The 25490-nt window shown below is 38.9% G+C and overlaps 1 protein-coding gene across 2 annotated transcripts in view; it reads left to right on the forward strand.

Annotated features, from left to right (window-relative positions):
- Window positions 1-363: 363 nt before the first annotated feature.
- SP4 (Sp4 transcription factor) overlaps window positions 364-25490 on the forward strand; it is a 74435-nt gene continuing 49308 nt past the window's right edge. Inside the window, exons 1-3 of one of the 2 annotated variants that reach the window (XM_058526927.1) lie at window positions 364-1110; window positions 1533-1648; window positions 2154-3708. In XM_058526927.1, the coding sequence (XP_058382910.1) occupies window positions 1104-1110; window positions 1533-1648; window positions 2154-3708 (1678 nt within the window). In that variant the 5' untranslated portion in view covers window positions 364-1103. The remainder of the gene's footprint in view (window positions 1111-1532; window positions 1649-2153; window positions 3709-25490) is intronic. The other variant, XM_058526932.1, reaches the window with a different exon arrangement.

A 25490-nucleotide genomic window follows, 5' to 3' on the forward strand; every position in this document is an offset into this window, starting at 1 on the left:
GGAGCCGAGGAGGCGGCGGCAGAGGTGGTTTGGGCAGCCCCGCGCGGCGGATAGGCCCAGGCAAACAACACCCATTCCCCCTCCCCCTCGCTCAGTTCAACTCCCACTCGGCCCCGGCCACGCCCTGCTGCCACCGCCCCCTCGGGCAGCTTTCCGCTCTGCAGCCTGGCCTGGGTCGGGGGCGGGAGGGAAGGCGGTGCCTTGAAGGGGGGGAGGCCCGCCGCCGCTGCCAGAAACTACAAGGGCCGACAGCCTTTGCGGCAGCGCTCCGCCCCCTTTCTCCCACCACTCAGCGCGCGTCACTAGGAGCTCAGCCAATGGGGACCGAGCCAGGGAAAAAGGGCGCCCGGGTCCGGATGCGCCTCAGGAAAGCCATGCTCCCTGCGTGAGGGCAGCGGACAGTTCACCTGGCAAGCGGAGTCGTCGGTCATCTGCGCGCTCCCTCATCTTCCCCTCTCGCTCCCCTTGAGCGATAGCCCTATTTTTTTCTTTAGTGGCAATTCCGAGGGATGCTGGAGCGGGATTTTGAGGGGAGGGCGCTGGGAAATGAGTAGGGGGCGGGATATCCTGAGACAACAAGTTTGGCTGTATGGAGGGCCTACCGGCAGCGCGCGTGAGCTAGAACGCCGAGAGAAAGAGCGCCGGAGGAGCCAAGAGAGGAAAAGAAAAGCTGCAGAAAGAATAACCCCGAGAAAGGGGGTGGAGAGAAGGCGGCCCCAGCGCCCCGGCCCCCGGCAGGTCGGCGGCCAATCCGCTGGGGGAAGGGGTGGAGAGTCGGCGGCTCCGGCAGAGAGAGGCCGAGGGGGGTGGGGAGTCGGCCGGGCTCGCGCCGCCCTGGCCCCGCCCCCGACCCGCGCCGCCGCCCGCGCCGCGCGCCGCCGCTGTCAATCAAGGGCGAGTCAGCCGGGCTCGGGCGGAGAGGAGCTGCTACGCCACAGCCCAGCGGCGGCCATTCGCGGAAAAAGAGGCAGAGCCTGTGCCAGCTACAGCCTCCTCCGAGCCACCGCGGGCGGGCGGGACCGGCCTCTCCTCCCGCCTCGCCCCCACCCCCACCCACCTCTATCCCAGTGTCTCCGTCTGAGGGTTTGTCCTGTTAATGCGGGATGAGCGGTACGTATTCTCCACCCCCCTCGGTCTCCTTCACCGCCTCCCTCGCTCCCTCCCTCCTCAGACCCTGCTCGGTTCTCCCCCCTCCCCTGGGGCCGCCGAGATGCTTTAAGGGGAGGAGGAGAGGGAGGGAGGGAATCAGGGGGAGGGAAGGAGGGTTGTGTTTTGTCTTAATGTCTGAGAGAGAACAACCTTCTGGGTGTTGCTCTGGAGCCGATGGGTCGGGTTTCAAACCACGTTTTGTGATATCCCCCTCCTCCCTTCCCTCCTTTTCCCCCACCCCTTGCCGGTGTGCGTGGATCGCGGGTTTATGGAGATTAATGTTCGGGGGGAGGAGGAGAAGACAAGACGGGGAAGACGAATAATAATAATCCTAATAACCTGTTGTCGTGTGTGTGTGTGGTGGTGGTGGGGGTTTGTTGCAGATCAGAAGAAGGAGGAGGAGGAGGAGGCGGCGGCGGCAGCGGCGATGGCTACCGAAGGAGGGAAAACCTCTGAGCCAGAGAATAACAATAAAAAACCCAAAACCTCAGGCTCCCAGGTAAAAGCGAACATGTAAAAAAAATGCATCACGAAACGTAAGGGGAGAGAGGGAGTTATGCCCTTTAAATGCCCAGAAGTGAAAAACAATAAAAATGTTTATCCACTCAAAGCATCTTTCTGGGAGTGAGGAAGTTAAATTGTAAATTCATAAAGATTTCACATGTTTGAGGGATAACACTGTTTAAAATTACATCAGGAACTCAGACTATAAGAAAACGGTGTGTATTTTGTCAAGGGCGTTTTGAGTTTAGGAAAATAACACTTGAAGAAAGTTTGTTAGAGATTTCCTTTTATTTAAACTTTATATTGCAGGATCTGCTTCCTTATTACTTTATCTTACTGCTTTTGTTAATATTTCTTTTTGATTTCTGCCACTTCCTGAGTAAGTTCTGAAATGTAGAGCTGTCAAAATAAATAAATAAACCCCTCCCAACTACTGGCCTCCACTAAATCCGCCCACTTTTTTTTTTCCCACCTCTCCTTTACCATCCCCTTTTGGATAGGACTCTCAGCCCTCTCCTCTGGCTTTACTGGCAGCTACTTGCAGCAAAATAGGGACTCCTGGTGAAAATCAAGCAACTGGACAACAACAAATTATTATAGATCCAAGCCAAGGATTGGTGCAACTTCAAAATCAGCCACAACAGCTAGAACTGGTAACAACACAACTTGCTGGAAACGCTTGGCAACTTGTTGCCTCCACTCCTCCTGCTTCAAAAGAAAATAACGTTTCTCAACCAGCTTCTAGTTCATCTAGTTCTTCCAGCAGTAATAATGGGAGTGCATCTCCTACAAAAACTAAATCAGGTAATTCTTCCACGCCTGGTCAATTTCAAGTCATACAAGTACAAAATCCAAGCGGTAGTATACAGTACCAAGTGATTCCACAACTTCAGACAGTGGAAGGCCAGCAGATTCAAATCAATCCAACTAGTAGTTCATCTCTCCAGGATTTGCAGGGTCAAATTCAGCTCATTTCTGCAGGTAATAATCAAGCTATACTCACGGCTGCTAACAGGACAGCTTCTGGGAATATTCTTGCTCAAAACCTGACAAATCAGACAGTTCCAGTCCAAATTAGACCTGGTGTGTCAATACCACTGCAATTACAGACCCTTCCTGGTACTCAGGCTCAAGTTGTAACAACCCTACCAATTAACATTGGAGGAGTGACTTTAGCTTTGCCAGTGATAAACAGTGTGGCTGCTGGAGGAGGGACTGGGCAGGTTGGCCAGCCTGCTACTACTACTGATAGTGGGACTTCCAATGGGAGTCAGTTAGTTTCCACGCCCACCACCACCAGTGCTTCTGCCAGTACTATGCCAGAATCTCCCTCCTCCTCTACTACCTGCACAACCACTGCTTCAACATCTCTGACGAGCAGTGACACGTTAGTGAGCTCAGCAGATACGGGCCAGTATGCAAGTACATCAGCCAGTAGTTCTGAACGCACTATTGAAGAATCTCAAACACCTGCTGCTACTGAGTCTGAAGCCCAGAGCTCCAGTCAGCTTCAGTCTAATGGGATACAGAATACACAGGATCAGTCGAATTCTCTTCAGCAGGTGCAAATTGTAGGCCAGCCTATCTTACAACAGATCCAGATCCAACAGCCTCAGCAACAGATTATTCAGGCTATTCCACCACAGTCATTTCAACTCCAGTCAGGGCAGACAATTCAGACCATCCAGCAGCAGCCTTTGCAGAATGTTCAACTTCAAGCAGTAAATCCGACTCAGGTGCTTATCAGGGCTCCAACTTTAACACCTTCAGGGCAGATCAGTTGGCAAACTGTACAGGTTCAGAATATTCAGAGTCTTTCAAATCTGCAAGTTCAGAATGCTGGGTTATCCCAACAATTAACCATCACCCCAGTGTCTTCAAGTGGTGGCACAACTCTTGCTCAGATTGCGCCTGTGGCTGTTGCTGGTGCCCCAATAACTTTGAATACTGCCCAGCTTGCATCAGTGCCTAACCTTCAGACAGTGAGTGTTGCCAACCTGGGTGCTGCAGGCGTTCAAGTGCAAGGAGTTCCAGTTACAATCACTAGTGTTGCAGGTAAGTTACTATAATCTTTTCTCTTTAAGATCCTTTTATACAGTTTTTAATAACGATTGGTTATTGCTTTTCTTTGCTAACTCAGATTTGTGGTGGTCCTCATGTAAACAGATAATCATAAGGAATCTAAAATATGCAGGCATATTATGCTAACTACCAAAACTCTGTAATCATCAATGTGACCCATTCACATTTGTACATTTATTTTAGTATTAGGTTAAATTTGTTAGATGGTTTTATAAAATTATTCTTCCATGGAGTAAAACTTTCTGATTAGAATTGTAACTGTCTTCTGTAATTTAGAGATCATATTTGAGTACACTTGAACTCTTCTCAAAGAACTCTAGTAAACATGATGTTTCTGTCTTCTTTAAGGGAAGGTAGGTTCAAAGCTGAATTAGTACACAGTTGTGAGTCTGAAGTTTTAATTCTACTTTGTAATAAGGCTATCTTTTCCTTAAATTGGGAGTTACTTCTCATGCTTCAGCATCTTGCCCAAGCTTTTGCGTTTTATTATACAGCGTCATTTTAAACTAGATATTGATGCAGTTGAGAGAGAGAATTTTAAGTTGCAAGTTGTTTGCTTAACTTTTATGTCTACTTTTCTGCTAAAACCAAGATTTGCTCAGGATTTTGGGTTAATGGTCTTTCACTTACAAAATTATATTTAAGTAAATCTGGTTGTGGTTATGTTATTTATAGGTGTTTTTCGTGTGAAGTTGGTGGAAAGCAATTAAAAATAAGATAGTAAAATGTCACTAATTTGAATTAATTGTGGTAAAGTTGTTTTAAAATCAGTTATAAAGCAGTTCTGCATATAAATAGATACTTCTGAAGTATTTGGAGAACTAGTCTTATTAAGTATTTTAATCTTTCTGGACCAGTCTTTTACCTAATACCTTTTGTTTTCTAGAAATTAAACTCTTTTCATTGATTCTGATATGGTGAAAACCTAGTTGTGGTTTTAGTGCCTTTGATACTTTCAGACCTCTTTAGTTAAATATTTCTGTTTTGATAATCTGAAATGAATAAGTGTTATCACTTTTTAATGACCTTTCTTGGAACAAATTTCAGAAAAATTATGCTAGGGTTCTTGTTTTAACAGTTACTGCCTGAAGTAGATATATTTAAAATTGGAAATTGCCAGATAGAGCTCTCTGATTCAGAAGATCAGAGATTACATGTTTTATTTAGATATCCATTACCTCTAAACCAGAGTTATCTAATGGAATTTTCTGTGATGATGGAAATGTTCTATATCTGTTCTATCCAATAAGCCACTAGCTATGTGTGGCTCTTGAGCATTTAAAATATGGCTGGTGCAACTGAAGAACTGAATTTTTAATTTTACTTAATTTTAATTTAAATAGCTATATATGGCTAGTGGCTCCTATATTGACAGCGCAGTAACCTAGTCAAAGAGTAATTTGAGTGTGGTACTTTTTCCCCTAAAATTCTTACAGTGCAATTATATAAGTGTTTTTCTGGATTACAGTCCCTACTTGCTTTGTTCCTACTGTTTTTCTAAACATTGACAATATCTTAAGTATTTCAGAAAAATGGCTGTTTTTGGTGGGTTGAATGACAGTTTTCATTATCAAAACAAGTTATTTGACTTATATTTTGTCTTCCCTATTAAGCATTAGTTGGTGAATTATGATTAATTAAGAGCATTGAGTAATTTATAATTTAGGTTAGAAATAGATTCTTCTATTCTCTTAACTGATATCAATTACAACCCAGAGTTTTTCCCTTGCCCGTTGTGAGGGTAAGCCTATGTTACTGAGAGCATGATCTTCTGACCACCTGACTTAGATTCACTTGAATGATGCATTATTATAAATGCAGGATCCAGTGTCTGGAACTGTAATTTCTCGGGGGGCCGGGGGGGGGGTGGGGTGGTCAACGAATTTGCTTTTCAAACAAACTTTGCAGGTGATTCTAAATCTCGCTGATATTTGAGAACCAAGGGTCTAGTTATTAGCAATGAACCATAAGAAAATATGGGAGCAGATGGGTGTCCAGCTAGTTCATATGTGCCTCAGAGAATGTATTTTGGTGACAAATACAACTTATAGTTTTATTTCACAAACATGTGTTGACTAGCTATGTGCTGAGCACTCCGAGTAGGTGTGTTTAGTCTTTCATTTTCAGGGATAATTTTTTTATTTAAAGAGTTTACATGATTTGGAGGCCACTGAAGTCTATGAGGAAATTTGAACTTTACATAATTGAATTTTCTTCTCCTGAAACCAAAGATTTTAAATTTTGTTCATGTTGAAGAGTTTATGTTCTAGTAGATGTGCCCACTTGTTTTAAGAAGATTGCCATGTTACAAAAACCAAAAATGTACCCTGATTTCTACAGGTAATGCAGTTAATCTAGGCCTACTTGTTTTCAGATTTTACCTTATTTCCTAGCATAATAGGTGCTTGACAAATGTTTGCTGAATTAAGGTATAGAAAATGATGGAGAAGATAGCAATTTGGAATTGGGAGCAATGCCCTGGAGTAGTTTTAATGAAGCTAATGAAATAGCTCTATTTTCATTAACTTCTTTTGGCTTTGAGTTTTTAAGTCACTAAGAATGGGAGACGAGGTACTTGACTGTCTCTAGAAGGGGAGAACGAGCAGTAAGTGCCTGTGTATCCCTGTTATAAATGAGCCCTGAAAGTTCAGATCTTTTACTTTGTGTCCCATTCACTTTTTAGTACTTTTTGATTATTTCATGTTTCCCTCCCAGGACAATGGTACTGTTTAATTTTGTTAAATTTATGGGAAAATATTTGCTCTAAATTTTCACGACAACTATTACCAGGGCTTGAAAAAATTATTAGTAGTCAACTTTGACAGAATGTAATGGCTAGCTCAAGAACAAGGGACTAAAAGTTCTCCACCATCCATCCTCGTGTTACTCTTAGGAGGTATGGGAAGGGTCTGGGTGATAAGAACAGAAAAACAAAAAAAATTATACAAGGTAAATTGAGTGAAACCAGTTCTTGAAGCTGGGAGGCTTCATCCTTGATTTTATAAAATGAGAATGTTAGGGACAACTTAAGGGTTCATTAGGGGGAACCTCTTTCCTTGGTAATGTATTCAGCATAATGTGTTTCTGTGGTTTGGTCTCAGCTGGAAATCCTGAGTTCCAGGCTGAGCCTCTAACCTAACGTTTCATTAGTTAGAATTGTAGTAGGAACTCAATACATGTACCCCCTACATACTTACTTTTTGTTTCCTTATTGGGATTCTGAGTTTGACTTTGAAAGAAAAGCAGAAATCCTGTTTTAAGTGCTTTTAAGAGCAAAGTTAACAACTAATCGTACTGGTGGTTTAAGAATATCTATTGTTTTAACTAAGTGAGGAAAGTGGAAGATGTTTTGCTCAAAAAGAACTGCCTGGTTTCACAGTGTACTCTGGTAGCCAAAGAGCCCTAGATAAAATGAACTTCAGAAGTTACATCTCCTTAATTAAAGAATTCAGAACATGGAGGGACCATTCCTATCTAAATCTGTAATTAACTTGCATTGGCCAGTAATGTGATTTATTTTTGGCCCTAATCATCACATGTAGTAACAGATCATGCTTTTACTTAAATGGATGGATATTTCTTCGTCAATTTTAGTGGAAATTAACATTTTTATGCTAATTTTGACACAAAGGAAGTTCAGATTTGAGGATAAGATGTTGCTGGCCCTTAAAGACCTTGACTCTCTTACCTTCCTTTACTTCTTTGGGGATTTAAAGAATGAAACCTGGGGATGTAGCAGAACCAGGAATAGGAGGGCCAGTTCTTCATTATTGGTGAAACTGGGGACCAGAGAAAATAATTGACATTTAATTTAAAAACCTAGCTTTATCCAGTAGAATCAACTTCTTACACCAGACTTTTTTCCAGAGCTACTAAAAGTAGAAAATTGACTTGAAGTTTAATACAAATAACAGTTTTCCTTTACGATATATGTTTTATTAACTTGGATTTCCCTAGTAGGCATCTTAAAATAACATATGCACATAGTTATACACTTATACACACACACATATTTCTGTGTGTATACATATACATATGCCTCCCGTGTTTGGTTATTTCTTTTTTCAGAGAAGTCAGATTTACTCCTGTAATTTTATTTCTCTAAAATCTTCTAATACTGCTCCTTATAGATTGGAATTCATTATGAGGAACTTACATCTTGTACCCTGTACAAGTGATCTAGGTTCTGAACTACTAAGTTGCTTTTACCCATTAGGTGATGTATAGCATGACCTTTAAGATTTGTTAATGATGACATAACAGTATCGTTGCCTATTTTTAAGTTTTTTCATGGAAGATTAAGAAGTATTCAATGTAGAGCCACATTAATTTTTAAAAGGGCATCTTTGAGAGAGATTTCAGGATAGAGGAGCAAGGGAAAATAGAGTTTTAATCATCTGCTTTTCAAATCTAAATCAGGGAATATATAACAAGTAATACTTAAGGAATATTGGAGCAGACATAAAAGGAAGTTGAAGAGAAAAAAGAAAAGGAAGCTTGATCAAGAAGGAAGATAGGGAAAAAGTGCTATACATAGATCTTGTAGAAATAACGTAGATTTACAAAATGGTAGAATTTTAGTTTGAAAGGGTCTTCGAGGTTATTGCTCACCAGTTGTAGCCCTTTGGTTTTGCTGCTAAAGTCTATCTATAAAGGAATTTTGTGTTTTTACTGTTATAAATGAAAGCAGAAATATGGGTCAGAGGTTCTGCAGTGCTACATTAAGTACTTGTTGATGACATAGTAAGGATTGGCAGTAAAAAGGAGAACCTGACCTGATACTGGATCATATGTATATGTGGGCTCTTCTATATTCTTTTGATCTAGATACTAGATAAGATTGGATGTTCATAATGCTTGTCATTTCACTACCTCGTGCCTGAGCAAATTGTGGCAAAGAAAACCTGTTGAACCACAAGTGGCTTATATCAGTATGTGGTGAGATAAAGCCTTAATGAACTTTTTGTTAACTAAGGTAACTTAAAGATAATTGAGCATCTCTCCACCTCCCTCATTCCTTAGTGGTATTTTAGAAATGAGGAAACTGAAGCCCAGAAAGGTTGAATGACTTTCTTATACCTTGTAGCAAAGTGAGGACTAGAATCTTGACTTCTGTTCCAGTTGTATTTCTGCTATTTTCTAGTACAGTATTTCTAGCTTTGTTGTCCAAAAGTTTTGCTAGAAAATGAGTAAATGTAGCTGAGGTTTAGGGACCACAGAGGGAGAGTCTCCAGCTTGACTTTGTCTTCTCCCAGGTAGACTGTCTCTCTTGTCACTGGATATTCGGCCTTAATATATTGAATACAATATTGGTGAAAAGCACAATTCTCTAGGTCTCTTTGTCATTGAATTTAGTGGTGGACCATTTTGTCCTTTCTTGAAAGAGCAAATTCAGAACTAAAGAGATTAGTAAATTCTATATGTAGGTAAGCAAATTCTCAGGCTATTGAGATATTGTATCTTTTCCCAAACTATAGTTAGAAATGGATTTTTTTTTAAAAAATGAGACTTGTGGAGGAAGAAAACAAACATTTACTGTTCACCTAGTGTGTGTTAGGTGCTGGGCTAGGTATTTATATTATCTCGTTAAAACCCGCAATACCCTTGTAAGATCAGTATTACTGTGCCCATTTTACAGATAACCTCACTGAGCTTTAATTTCTTTAAGAAAATCTGCCCTCCAGTAAGTGGTAGAGCCGTGGTTTAAAGTCATCTCTGATTCTAAGGCTTTTGATCACGAGGCACAAGGTAAAAGGATAAGTTCACAGATAAAGGCTATTTTTGACCCTTTTGTGTCTGAGGTATACTTAAATCCCTTAAAGGCTAAACACTTTTGAAAATTGAAATACTGACTGCAGTTAAGGTTTCTTCTAGCTCTAACATTCTGTGGCACTGGCAGACAATTATAACCAAAAGTAGTAAAAGAAATGGTGACTAGAAACTAGTGTGGCTGCATGGAGACCTCTGTGTTAAACTCCGATTTTAAAATACTGTATGTGGAAGATAGAAGGAGGGGCATAGGATTAAGAACGAAAACAAAAAGCAGCATGATATCTTAAGAATAATGCCAAGAAAGCAGAAACTCATAATAAAGTCAGACTTTTAAAATTATTTTAAACAACTTGTAAGGCTTTAAATCAAAGCAAGAGACACTCATTTCTTGAGCAAAATGGTGTAATAGGGAGAAAAGGCAGAGCTTCTCCACTCTATTTCTGTTAACCAGCAAGGAAAAGGCAGTTCCAGCTGAAAAGGCTAGAGCCGTAACTCATTCTGAGATATTTGTTCAAGATAAGTGAAGTGATAAGGGACATTTGTTGCTTTTTGAAAGTCTGGATAATCCAGATGACTTCTATCCTGGGGTCGGAAGGAACTTTCAGACTTAGTTTCAGGACAATATCAGTAACTTAAAAACTATGCAGCATGGAAAAATTGATCATGAATCAGCACCTCATTTTTGAAAACATCCTACACTGCAGACAGCTGAGCTCCATAGCCATCCTTAACAAGTCCTTGAATGAATTGTCAAGCAGTTGGCCTCTGAGCATTTGAAAAAGAATTCAGGGATCATTGGGAGCCATTATGGGTTCACTGAGAATCTAAGTTCATATATTCTTTCCTTGGGGTTTCCAGATGAGTATACAAAGGAAATAATGTCAGCACAATGTATCTTGATTACAGCATTGATAGTCATGATTTTATTAAAGCCTCATACCTGGTTTCTCAATTATGTGAAAAATGTTGATTATGTACCTCAATAGAGGTCACCAGTATTATGGCATAGGATTCTATCCTTGATACAGTCCTGTTGAACATTTTTTTCCAAATACTATACTGAAGAATGGCCTATTTATTGAAATCAAAGATGAGAGAAAGCCGGGAGATGTTGCTAATAATTATGATAGGGGATGGAATTAAGATCCCAGGTGATCTTAATAGACTGGAATGTTACGCCACAATTAGCAAGATGAATACAACATGTTAGATCCTCTGTTTAAAGGGCGGGAAGTTGTATAGTAGCTACAACATGAAAAACCTGGCTTGGCAGCAGGACATGTGAAGATGATTTGGGATTTATTGGCTTAATATCAACTAAAAGTAGAGGAAGGCTCCTTCTGTACTTTGTGCTTGTCAGACCATTTCTGCAGTGTTGTGTACAGTGCTAGGCGTGGCACATTTTAAATGGGACATTGACAAACTGGCAAGCATATCAAGCAGGATTCCCAGGAGGGGGAATGTGGAAAACATTTCATACTAGCAGTAATCGAAGAGTGCAGGTTTCTATTGTTAAAGAAGACAAAACAAAGTGTGACAGCTGTCTTCCCATATATGGAGGGCTATTTTTTTTTTTTCAGATTGAAGTAGTTCTGTTCTGTTTGGCCCTGGGAAACCAATAGCATATGTATATGTACACACACATGGACTAGTGCTGTACAATAATGGAATGGTTTGTTTCAGGAAATAGTGGTCTTCCTATCATTAGCGGCTGGATGACCATCTATCAGAGACACTATAGAATGTAAAGGAATTTCTTGTATAGACAGTTTGATTAGAGAAACTGTGAGTCTTCTAATTCTAAAATTTAAGATGCTACGACTGTTTGATACATGTCCTATTTTTGGTACTTCCATCTAGCATATGGTGAGAGTTCTCCATAAGTCTTAGTTAAACGTACGTGATTGCCTCAGTATTTAGGGATGGGGGGTGGGCTGAGAATCACATTTACCATTTTTCTTATTACAAAGACAGTATTATTAAGGTGAATTCTATTAAGCAATAAATGCAGTACTTTAATTTATAAATTAATAGATTTCTGTTCTTCATTATTTGTTAGACTGACTTACTGCTCTAGTTGCTATTTTTCTGTGTTATTTGTGTTTTTATTTGCTGATTACCAAAGCATTAGTATTTTAAACATACACTTCAGTGCCCAACCTTGAATTTGTAGTTAGGATATTTTATCTCAGTAGCTCTTCAACCATAGTCATGTTTCTGATAATGTCACTTTAGTATGAACAATGTAATTAGTTTTTCTTGAGTGGAATTGGAGAGCAGTTGGAAAATCTAGGATCCTAATGGAATTCAAACTCTGGGAAGCACTCACAGCTTCAAATTTGTTAATTTACCCTGTGGCGTAACCAGATCCAGTATGTCTTTCTTTTTGGCTCAGAATATCTAGCACATAGATGTTTTTAAAAAAATATTTGAGGGCCGGCCGTGTAGCTTAGCGGTTAAGTGCGCACGCTCCGCTGCTGGCGGCCTGGGTTCAGATCCCAAGCGCGCACTGACGCACCACTTCTCCGGCCATGCTGAGGCCGCGTCCCACATACAGCAACTAGAAGGATGTGCAGCTATGACATACAACTATCTACTGGGGCTTTAGGGGGAAAATAAATAAAAAATCTAAAAAAGAAAAATATTTATATTTGAGGGGCCGGCCCTGTGGCGTAGCGGTTAAGTGCATGTGCTCTGCTGCTGGCGGCCCGGGTTCGGATCCTGGGCGCGCACCAACACACCGCTTGTCAAGCCGTGCTGTGGTGGCGTCTCATATAAAGTGGAGGAAGATGGGCACAGATGTTAGCCCAGTGCCAGTCATCCTCAGCAAAAAGAGGAGGATTGGCATGGATGTTAGCTCAGGGCTGATCTTCCTCACAAAAAATATATATATATATTTGAGACCCAAGACCTCTTTGAATAGAAAATGATAGTTGAGATATGCGAACGTTCTCTTTTCTTTAGGTATGGTAATCAAGTTAGGAGTAGGAACTATCTGTGCTTGATCAGAGGTGTGGTTCAAGTAGTAGGTTTATTATTACTGCAGACATATGTGCTGAGAGGCTTCCTGGAGCACAGGTATTTTGTGTTCTTTTAGGTGGTCAGTCAGGTGTGGCTGCAAGAGGAGATAGGAGAGCACACAGAAAAAAAAAAGTTTATTATATTCATGGGTCCTAGAGAGACAGTCACTTCGCAATGAGAGGGGGCCACGTAGGAGGGAGTGCTAAGGGAGCTAGCTCGGCCAAGTAGGTGGGGAGCAGAGAGAGAGAACAAGGACCCAGGGGCAAGTGCCTTTGTTGGGGGGTCCGGGTGGATTGCACAAGAAAAGGCATGAGGGGATTTCATTGGTGTGTTTAAATGTTACTAGGTCACAGTCAGGGGACGGTGGGAAGGGAAACTCGTGGCAGGAGCCACCCTTATCACACTGGCGCACCTGACTGTCTGAGTGGGGTGCTCACAGCCTGCTTATAGGGATGTTGAGGCAGCAGGAAAAAATGGCATTTTAAAATTCATAATATATTAGGACTAAGAATTAGAACTCTTAGATTTTTGCTCGGCTGCTGCTCCGCATTAGCTGTTCCACCCTGGGCAAACATGTTAGAATTGGAGCTTCATTCCTTTTTTCATTTGTGAAATTGTAGTATTAATTCCTTCCCTGCTTACCTCATAGAGTGGCAAAGATCAGATGAGATAATATGTATAAAAAGGGTTTGAATATTATAAAGAAACTTTATATGGAAGTTGATAACCCGGTAAAATCTCTGCATAGTGACTCACCCACTAGAAGAATGTGAAGTAGTAACGTGGGAGAATGAGTAGTTTGAGGTATGGATATTAGCTTTAGTTAAATATCAGAGGTAAATAAGAGAGTTGTATAGAAGGAATATCAGAAAGCTTTGGTGAAATGCAACCAAGGATATGGGGAGAGATGTATCTACAGGTGGAAAAGAAGCAGTGTGTTTCAGTGTAGTAAGAACTAAATGTCTGCTGTGTGCTTGGTCTGTGTTAGGCTCTGAAAGTACTCACCTGTCCTAAAGGATTGCTTGTGTTGGGAAGATAAGGCTTACACACATGAGACAATTATATGGCAGCTGCAGTTGCGTATGAGAGTTTATACTTGAGTACTGGGATTTGAGGTATGGAAAATGAGTATGAGAGCTCAGAGACAAGTGAGATCAGTGGACTGGAGTAAACATGGAAGGCATTCTGTGGTGAAGATAGGGATTGAAACAGGCCTTGAAGATTGGTTTGGAAAGTGGACATTTGAGACTTTGAGGTTAGAGAGGTGAAGAGAGAGGATGTCTTGAGCCGAGCAGCTGAACTTGAATGAAAAGCATAAAGCCCTCACATGGGAGTTTATAGCTGACACCAGGGAGTGGTTTTCTCCCGTCCTCTGCTCCATAGAGGCATACTGGTCTCACAGAGTAGCTCGGGGTACACCAGGTGAACAGCCTGCCACCCCTCCTTCAGCCAGAGAAGTTGTGTGTTTATTGGACTGTTTCCTAATATTTTGTTTGAAGAAGAGATTCTGCCAAACAATAATAAAAATAAGTTTGAAAAAGATGAATCTAGTGGATGGAAGGGATTGAGTGGAAAGTTTTATGATGGAAATAATATTATTAGAGTGTTTCTCTATAGATAACAGTGTGGAAAAGTTAGGAATAAGGAGTCCAGTACAAAGGATGTTGTTAGGTTAATTTAGTCATGAATTCACAATGGCCTCTAGAAAAGCTATGGCAGTGAAGTTGCTTAATGCAGAAAACAGGTTGTCGAACTTATTGTGAGTACACAGAATGGTGACGTGACAGAAGTGGTAAGGGATTAGGTGAAAACATCAGGTTTGCTGGATATTTCCTCTACTCTCTGTCAAGTATGGGAATAGGCATTGAGAAACTAAAGATGAAGTGAGATGTTTGCCGCTCTGAAAGAATATATTACCTGTTGTGGAGACATACCATATTTCTTTGCTTCTAAGGCATACTTTTTTTTTAAGGTTTTAACATCTTTAAAATTGAAATGTACCTTATAATCAAAGGCACATCATAGTTTAATTAGCAGAATTTTTTCTTTCTTATGTTTACTTGCATCTTAGACTCAATGGAGTATGATGAATATATAGTTAAATTACAGTGTGGCATTTGGTTTATAAAGGGTATGAGTGGAGTGTTATAGAAGCCCAGAGGAAAGAAAAACTAGTTCTGCTGGTAGAGTTCTGGAAATTGTTTCACGGAGAGGGTGATAATTGAGCTGGGCCTTAAAGGATGACTAAAAATTTGCCAAGTGAGGATGAGGAGGGCCATTTCACATTATGTTGGATTTTACATGCAGTTTGGAAATTCAGTTAAGGTGTCTTCTATAAACATTGCAAAATTCAGGCTTGGATTAAGGAATATTAGTATACATTAAAGTTGAATTGTAAAACTCCTGTAGGCAGGGGTTGTGTCTTACATATAAGTATATGTTTTTTATCTCACACATTGTTGAACATTGCTTGGTACATAGAATCCTGATATTGAACTAGGGGAGAAGACACAGGTGAAGAACTTTGATTTCATAGGTGAATAGGATAGATAGATCCTTAGAATAGATTCAAGATGCATACTTGGAAAGGAATGAGAGTTTATGATCATAAAAGGAAAAGTGAATGATTAGAGAATGAAATAAAAGAAACTTAACGTCTGATTGTTTCATATGTTTTGGTAGACAGTTGCAAGTGAGAATCTTAGCAGTGAGGGGAATTTTGAGGTGAAGTCAAAGGTATTTAAAGTTTCCAGGTTGTTTCTGTCCCTCTGAAGTTATTATGTGGGTGCCTCATAATGTGGCCAGTCAGAGAGGGTGTAGTACAGTTCTGTAAATAATGAGTCAAGTCACCATAGCTTTTTGTTCACAGAAGCGGAGCTGCTTTTGCACAGGAGTATAGGAACCAGATAGTGATCTGTGCTGTGGTAAGTGGGTACCTGTGCCTGGTGTGGGGTTGAGGGAGGGGGTAGAAAATCCTTGTTCAGTTGTAGTTGAGGGTGTCTAGGCCAGGGAGTTGAGGGAGAAGAGGGAAGAGGGAAAAACTAGATGCAAATGATGACGAGTACTAACTGGATTTATATAGGAGAAATAATTATACTTAAAGTGGTTTGTAAATTCTACATGTTTTCCCATATATTTAAATCTACATATGAACCAATTTAAGACGTTAACATTTGACAGATATTTGTATAAATACTACAAACTATGATAATATGCTTGTTGAAGCAGTAATTTCATTATTTGTGATTTTATTAATGTAGTTTTATAAAGCACACTGTATTTTTATTTGCAGAATTTTCCTCACCTTTTGTCCTCATTGGTAAGATATCAGTACCTATATTGATTTTAATGATAGGGCACATAAATGGTTTTAGTAACCTCTTGATAGACTTGCATCCATTTCATGGGCTCCCTGCTGGCAGACTGCATCTGTAACTTCAGTCGACAAATAAGTGTATTTGTGAGGCTTGATGTGTTCCTTATAAGGTTGAATAACATGGGACTGAACTCTCTCTTCCATAATGTTCGAATAGGGAAAGAAATGATTCAGTTTCTTTCATGAATGAAACAAGAAGGAAGGGGGTTCTTCTTTAACCGTTATGTTTGTTTTATATTTTGGCTCACGTTTACTGCATGTTTATAGTATGCTAGATACTGTGTGCGGCACTTGATATGTTAACTCATTTACTCTTCAAAATACCCTAAAAGGGTGCAAAATGAGGCCTAGAGTAGTAAATACTTGCTCAAGGCCACATAATCCGAACACTGTCTGTCTCTGGAACCCCACACTTTAACCATTACCATTTACCATCTTTCACTGTATACTCCCTGTGTACACAGTGTGTGTTTCCTTGATCATTTGTGGAATTTATTGTTCATCTCTTATGTGTCAGACACTACTTACAAGCATTTTATATATATTAACTCATTTAATTTTTGCAGTCCTATGAAGAAGGTAATGATGGTGACCTCAGTTTACACAATAGGAAACCAGGACTGTCAGGTTAATATCTTGGCCAATGTCATACATCCAGTATGTTGGGCAGCTAGTAAGTGAAAGTACTTTATAAGGCTGGTCTAGTTGAACAGCACCACCGCCTACCTTTACAGCTAAGCGGTAATATTTTAAGTGTCTTATTGTAATTACCGTAGTATATTCAATAAGGTACTGATTCCTATATCTTTAGCTGAGTACTCTATTCTTTATCTCCTTTTAGGGGCATGGGGCATATATGCCACAGAGAATTAGAATAAATAAAGGTTTTATTACTTTGTGGTATCCTGTGTTGATTAAGAATTTGAGGCTAGTAAGAACATTTCCCTTATTAAATATATGTGTACCATAAACCAATTTTGAATGAGTTTTTAAAAACAGATTCTAAGAATATAAGCTATAAGGAATCTTGTATTTCATTTTCATTAATATTTGTAAAATACTACTAATAATATTTAATATAATATATTAAGCAATATTAAATGTAATCATCAGATAATATTTATGTTATATTAAATTATATATTGATATTTATATTATATTAATAAAAATTAATAAAATTATCAAGTATACAAAAAAGTGTATACATACTTTATGAGGCCTGTATTTCATGACTTGCTTCTTGATCAGGATGTGACATACCGGTAGATACGGTTTTATCTACTTTCTGAAGGGAATATCATTAAGAAATGACTTTAAGAAAACCCAAAGATTATGAGTTATATGCATAGACTTGCATTCTTCAGATAATCCTGCATGTCATTTTTATGTACCATTAACTCAGTTGACTGGGATGGTGCTATTAACTTTATTATTAATGTTGTCTAGTGGATAAATAATGGACAAGAAATGTTTGAATATCTGCTACTGTATTTCAGACCTTGTTCTAGATGCTGGGAAAACAAAACAGATATGTTCTCTACTCATGGGGCCTATGCTTTGTTCTAGGTGAGTTTTGTTTTATCTCAGTCTTAGATTATTGTCATTTTTATTATTATTATTTTTTTTGGTGAGGAAGATTGGCCCTCAGCTAGCATCTATGCCCATCCTCCTCTATTTTTTTGTACATGGGATGCTGTCACAGCATGGCTTGATGAGCGGTGCATCAGTCCACACCCCGGATTCGAACCTGTGAACTCCGGGGCCACCGAAGTGGAGCACCATGAACTTAACTACTATGCCACTGAGCTGGCCCCTATTGCTATTTTTAATAGATGAGATAATCAGGGCTCAGAAAAGTTAAATATTTGCCTGGTGTTATAGAATTAATACATGGATATGTTGGGAAAAGAATCCAGATTCCATCTGGCTTCAAAACTCATACTGCTGTTTCATTGTAAATTCTTGAGGCCAAGGAAATCAGTTTCCGTGAAGTTTTAAAAGGTTTTTTTTCTTATTTTTGAAGTACCAAAGAAAATTAAATATCAATTTACGTTTTACAAGAGATTGATACACTACAGTAAATTTATAGTATATGAGAATGGAGTAATTTAGTCTATATTTTCAAAAGGTCTGTTTGAGTTCGTTTTGTCTCTGTGTGTGTGTGTTTGTACACATTTACTCATTATAAACATTGAGTAAAAGCTTAAGGGGATTATATTCTATATCTGTGGACCTATTCACCACCTTCCTTATTCTCCCATCTCTACCAGATAATTAAGGATAGCAACCCATTTTGAGGTAATTGTAAAAAATTAGCACACCTCCTCACACTCCTATCCTCCCCTCAAGTCACAAAAAAAACTTGGTTGTTGAAATCAGAGTATTCAGACGGCTTTCAGTGCTTTTAAAAGGATTCTTGGGCACTATCTGAACTGGTAGTAATAACTATATTTTCAAACTGGAAGGCAAACATGTTTCATTCCATAGGCAGTTTGTGATGAGCAGGGGTAACTGACATATTTAAGAAAAGGGCTCTGTGCTGGATAGCAGCTTCTCTCTGCCATTAAGTAGTTGTGTCACCTTTAGGAATGGAGGTCTTGGTTTTTTCCAAAAGGAAAAAACCTTGCAGTGAAGTATTTGTGTATGTGTGTATTTTGTAAAATGAAATATTTGAGATATTTTCGTTTAGTGTTAAAATTCTATAGTTTTAAGCACAAATGTGTGGAAACCAAATTGAGCTTAACTTTTATTTCAGTGAGCTGAGAGGAAAACTCAGGAAAAATATCCTTTAACAGTTCTAATTTTTAAATCAAGTTGATGACTTTTGGGAGTAACACTGTGAATGAGATATATCAGTATTTCTAAAAATACAAGGTTTTGTTTTTGTTTTGGCAAATCTTTGAAGCCAAATCTAATATTGAATCCAGTCTATTGTCCTTTAAAGAAGGACAGCCATCTAGGTTTGAGTCATTATTAAAGATCCGCAGAGTTTTTTAGAAAGTGATTTGCCACCATCCTTTTAACTAGGCACATGCCCAGCCTACAGCAACAGCAAAGATAAGGGCCAGGGCCCTAAACCCGTGGGCATGTAGATTGCCACCTGGGACCCTCATCTGACTACTCAAAATGCCCTTGCCAGTGGATACAGACATTGAAGATGCCTGGCCAAAGACCAGCTGCCCTTTAAGCTGGGGAGAATGCTTGCTTAGGCCTGAGCTTCTATAGCTAACAAGCAGCGTAGATAGCCCTGTGAGAATAAATACCGGCACAATAACTTTGCAGAGAGCTCTTACCCAATATTACCTCCTAACCGTTCCAAAAGCTAGTTCCTGATCTTTAGACCAAGATTTTACTGTAATCCTTGCTGCATTCTTGCTCTCCAGTTTTACAGTAACCATCCCAACCTGCCTAACCATTTTATTACCTTAGTACTTCATGACTTAGACTTGTAGTCAGTCTGCCCCAGGGACAATAGTATAAAATCTAGAAATTTATAAGTAGAAGAGTTAGGTAGATCCTTGTACAATATCTCAGTTTCAAAGGAGAAAATTTTTACTTCTTATTCTAGAAGGTGAAGAATATGACAGCTGATTTTTTTGTCCAGAGAGCTCTCATAAGAGCAGTAGTATCTTCCTCTGCTGGGACTTTAGAATTTTCTGCTAGAAGTATTAAAATAGGGACAACACCATTTTCAGCCTCAAAACTACTGGCATAGATGGAGTTTAATATCAGATTCCAGCAGCTGCCTTGGGAAGAAAGTACTACTTTAAATGCTGGGTTGCACTAATGTCAAGATGCATTCATAGAATGAATTCTGTAAAGAATTTTTTTTAATTAAATAACGATAAAGCAGGAATTTTTCTTTTAAGCACAGGAATTTCAAAAGCAATTTTTAATATAATACTTGCTTGGATTTCATTTGGTAGGTTAATTGAAAACTTATAGAAACACTTTTAAAAATATATATTTAATTACCCATGGTTACTGAGAAATAAAAGAGCTGTTTTGGAAATCACATCTTAGAAAGATTACGTGAGATCTAGCACTCTGCTATTATACAAAAGTTAAAAAAATGAAAAAGAAAGAAAATGGTGCCTTCATATACCACTTACAAGTACCCCTAGTAAAGAATTTACGTTTCATTAGTTATTAAGAATCCTGCATACTTTTCGATACGTTAGCCCAGTTTCCAGTAAAGGCCTTTGAGCAGTCAATCCTCAGTGGTTAGGAATAGCTAACTATTTGTTTCCGCATAATAATACTATAGATTTAATTTAAGATGGAGTTGTGGTATTGTGGTGCTGGTGAAAATGGCGGTGGACAAGAATCAAGACCTGCTTCAGTTCCTGGTCTGCCGGTTACTATCTGTGATGTGGGGATGTCCTTTAGCTTTCTTGAGCCTTAGTCATAATCACCTGTAAAGTAAAGATAACAAACTGCTGACTGCACAGGGTGTTTTTGAGGATTAAATGGAGTAACTTGTGAAAATGTTTTGTAAATGCCAAAGCACTAAATAGATGTAAAATATTATTATTATAAATTTACCCTTACTCTTTTCTTCTAATTAATATGTGTGTATGTTTAGGATTTTGCAGTCTCATTTTCTATTACATGGTCATTTTTGTATCTGCAGCATATATAGTGCAATGCTTGTATGTAGTGAGGGTTCAATAAACATCCAGTAGAAGCAGGGCTTCTCTATTACTTAGCTTAATTGGGTGTGTTAACTATGGGTTGAATTTTCTATATTCTAATGCTTTGACATCTGGGGCCTTGCTGACCCTGGAGGGACTGCCCTTTCCAGGGTTAACCAGTTTTTAGAAATAGTAAACAACAACTCCTCGAGTGTGCTTTTCAGATACAAACAAACCAATCCAGAGCCCTCTCTCCAGCCACATCCTTTCTAAGCTTTCACACTTTAGGCCACCATCTGCCTGCCCTAATCCCCCCAGGGGTAGGTATCAGACAACTGGGGACAGCCCCTATGCCCCAGAGCTATCTGAAATTATCCAGACTAGCCAATCCTAAACCTATTTCCCCTGCCTCTGTGTCCCCTGCCTTACCTTTTCTTTCCTGTGGAAACCACAATAAAGGCTCTTGCCCACAGTTTCTCCCTCTCCCTCTGCGTCCTGACTCACATAGGTGCTTCCCTGTGTGGCTCCCTGTGGCATGGCATGCCCCTCCTCTTGGGAACTGTGAATGACAAACTATCTTTTCAAAGGCCGTCTTCTCATCTGTTAGCCTTACTATACCTCAAATTTTCTATTAATGCATTATATTTTAAAACAATGGGCTACTGATTTATTTTATAATCTTTATGGCAAACAGTGTTATCATTAAGAAATAGTATTAAATATTATTAAGTTTAAAGTTTTCTCTAAAAGTAACTTGAATGGAGGTTCAGAGATATGTATGTTTGTGTGTAGGTAAATATATATGTATGTGTATGTATATGTATTTGTGTATATGTACACACACATATGTATGTATGTGTATAAGAATTTTTTAACCTCATTGGAAGATGACAGAAATTCTGATCTTTAAGTTACCTTTACAGGTCATCTTTAGTTCAGCTCTTTTCATTTGTAAGTGGATGTGTAGTTTACCCAAATCACACCTTTGGTTGTTGGCAAAATCAGAATAACCCAGGTCTTACTCCTTGAGGGTTAAATAGACATGCAAATATCATAAGCTTTTTTATTAGGAAGAAAATTATAGGCAAGTTTTTCTTCTTCCCTTTCTCAAGGGAATAAGGTCTTCAAGTTAATTTTGTTTTCTCCTGTCCTAAGAGTCAGTGCTTTGGTTGCTAAGTAATTATTCCAATTAATATGGTTTTTTCATTGAGCAAAACTGAAATTTAATATAGTTATTTAAATTTTATTTCATAAACTATTTTTAGTAGTAGAATGCAGATATTTTATATGCAAGATTCACCCATTTTGTATCTCTGTTTTTTTTTTCTGTTTTTTTCTTAATTTTGTTTTTGGTGTTAGATTCACAAACTTAGAAACTTGTGTCGGCCTTTAAACTATGTACTTTGTTGTAAACATTTTCCAGTATTTGTGCTTTTATGATAAATTTGACTGGATCAAATAATCATATTGTAAACCAAGATAATATGGGGAGAAATTGTTGAGAAATCAGTGAATTATAGTAAACCAAAAAATGAGTTAGGAGTTTTAGTGGATTTTTCTTAGTGGGTGTTACATAATATTAAGAGGTAAATATACAAGATTTGGAGTGAAATAGCTTTCTGCTGTGTTCTCTATTGCTAGGTCTTTATACAAATGTTGGATCAAATTTGATTTTCCACATGTGAAAAAAGAGAGAGAGAAAGGAAGGAAGCCTGAGAGATGGCTTTAAATGTGGTCCTCCATACAGATACTAGTGATAGTTCTCCATTTCCTCAGAAAACTGAACAAAACGTGATGTACTTACGTTGAAAGAAGAAATTTAGGTTAAATTAAATACATTCTTAATAATGTAAGTAATTAAACAGGTATAACTTATTGAGGAAGGATGTTAAATCTCTGCCCATGAAAATCTTTCATATACTACCTCCCTCTTGGTTTATTCTAGCATTGCATGTCAGCTGCTCCCTAGGGATCTTCTAATTTTCTAATAAGAGAAATAGTATTTTTGTGATTATAGGATAAAGCGCTTAGCAACTTTTTTATAGTACAGCCTTAAATCATGGAGGAATGATCAAGAATAATCTGGTTCATTTGGGAACTTAAGGTTTTTTTTGTTTTTTTTTGTTTTTTGTTTTTTTAATTTTATTTTTCCCCCAAAGCCCCAGTAGATGGTTGTATGTCATAGCTGCACATCCTTCTAGTTGCTGTATGTGGGATGCGGCCTCAGCATGGCCGGAGAAGCGGTGCGTTGGTGCGTGCCCGGGATCCGAACCCAGGCCGCCAGCAGCGGAGCGCGCGCACTTAACCGCTAAGCCACAGGTCCGGCCCGGAACTTAAGGTTTTTAAAAAAATCTTTCCATTCCCTGCCAGATTTCCCATCTACCCTTTTCTTGCCAGCTCTTATCTCTGGTCTGCTAGAGTCCCTGAGATGCTTTAATTGCCACAGCTTTCAGCTTTTGTAATGGGAAATAAATAGCGATAAATGGGAGCTAAATGAGGAATGGTCCACTACTACTTTTTTTTTTTTTGAGGAAGATGGGCCCTGAGCTAACATCTGCCAATCCTCCTCTTTTTGCTGAGGAAGACTGGCCGTGGGCTAACGTTCATGCCCATCTTCCTCCACTTTATATGGGACGCCGCCACAGCATGACCTGACAAGCAGTGCGTCAGTGCGCGCCTGGGATCTGAACCGGTGAACCCCAGGCCGCTGCAGCCGGGCGCACACACTTAACCGCTAAGCCACGGGGCCGGCCCAAAGGTGGTCGTTTTATTAATCTCCTGGTAGCATGAAAATCTCAATATTCTTTATTACTGTAAAATCTTCTGATTTCATTTAAGACATGTATCAGTTTTACATTGTTGTGTTTTGTAACTGCTAATAAAAGTTACATTAAACAATTTTTTTCTTGTGTTTTAGCGTTACAGTTCTTTTTCATAGTGAAACATTAGATGCTCACCTCGACAGCCGTACTCCAGATACTGGAAATCTGGCCAAATTTTATACTTTTTTGTTTAGGAATTTAAAATCATTCACAGTTCTTTGTTTACTAATTAAGACTAAAATTATTATGTGATACAAATCTACTGGAAGCCTTTGGAAGAACTTATGTCAGTAACTTTTTAAACTTTCCAAGAAATATTACTAAATGTAGTGTTTTTTTCAAGCCATTCTCTAAGTTTATATAGTATTTACTAGGTCTATAAATAATAAAACTTGCATGTTCCTTTCCTTTTCAGAATCATCAAGGATAAGCAAGCAAGAGTATTCTTTGATAATGAATAGATTGTTGTCTGCCCATGCTGATAAAGCATATTGAATTTTTCCAAGGGACAGCAAAATAGAAATATAATAATTGACCTTCCTAAGGTGACATGGGAAAGGGATATGAATGTGATCTACTGTTTTGTTTTTTTCCTTAGTTCTTTTACTATATATCATTTATTTCCCATCTATTGCCATATATCATGGTTAAGTGCACATATGTGGAAATAATCTTGAGACATTTTAGCTGTGACCAATTAATGAAATAAACCACTAGTTTTTAAAATTGTAATATAGGTGTTGTAAATTCATGGTCTTTTGGAGTGTTATTGTGATGAAGAAATTAAAAGGACAAAATAGTTAAACTTAAGAGTTCTTATAACTATTTTGAAGAGGAAATGTAGAGATCATTTGTTAAAAGAAGCAGGCTTTGCTTGTAATTTTACAGTGAAGTTCATTCCTTTCCTTGTCTGCACACATCTTTAAGTTATTTGTTAGTCTCTTCCATCAAATGTACAGTTCTCCTATCTGTCTCTTAAGGTTTATTTCTGTAAATGAGTTTTTCCAAAAAGATTAATCATATCGTGAATTCATGTAAGTGAATAAAACATCCTCTTTGCCTGTGTTCTAATCTCTCCCCCCCCAAATATGTCAAACGTTTTTTGTGTCCAAGCAAGTCAGTATAATTTTTTAAAAATCCTCTTTCCCCCCAAAGATGGCATGCTCTTCTTAATTGTAATTGAAAAGAGATGACTAGAACTGAATTCCCTGTAACGAAAGATGGGTCTGGATTGCATGGTAGAGGATGTACGATGGTTCTTATGTGGTTGGAATGATCCCCTCTATGTTTTTAGAAAAAATTTGTAGGCTAGTTCACCTACAGTTGAAAGTAGAAAATGAGTATTTTCTGGTTGCTCAGTTTGCTGCTTAGAGACGTAGCTTAAAATAGTCATCTTTGGGGTTAGAGTGATCTATGACAGCCTAACAGTGTTGGCCCAGCCTCCTTTGGCCCTGAGCTGCACAGCTATTTTGAGCTGCGACCCTAAGAACTGACATGGCATACTGTACCCTCGTAGCACCAAGTGCCAGTTCTGTATTTCCAGGGCTGGACAGATCAGCTGTAAACTTCTATGTAATTAAGGCTATCAGTCTGATGTTTTGAGAATCCTCATACCTATCTGCACAAGCTACTAACTTACCTTGAGATATCAGATTTCATTAAAATAAATACCACTGTAGGGGGAAAAAAAGATAATTAAAACACAAACCCTGTGTTTTACCTGTTTATTTTGAGCATTGCTTATTTGGGTGGACTGCCTGTAAAACAGAAAAATCCCAAGACTCATTTGATGATCATTGTTATAAAATTTTGCTATTTTTAGTTGGTTAGTACACTAATCCTTGATTCTGGGATTGCCTTTGCCCATATTTTCTGCTGTCCTGTCAGATTGCTTTTTTCCCCTCTTTATTTCCTATTTTACCCATTTAGTGTTAGTGTCCCTCGCTTTTAATTTTCTTTCTTTCTTTCTTTCTTTTTTTTGTGAGGAAGATCAGCCCTGAGCTAACATCCATGCCAATCCTCCTCTTTTTGTTGAGGAAGACTGGCCCTGAGCTAACACCCATGCCGATCTTCCTCCATCTTATGTGGGACGCCGCCACAGCATGGCCTGACAGGCGGCGCATCGGTGCA

This window comes from Diceros bicornis, chromosome 3 (assembly GCF_020826845.1).
Source record: "Diceros bicornis minor isolate mBicDic1 chromosome 3, mDicBic1.mat.cur, whole genome shotgun sequence".
NCBI lineage: Eukaryota > Metazoa > Chordata > Mammalia > Perissodactyla > Rhinocerotidae > Diceros > Diceros bicornis.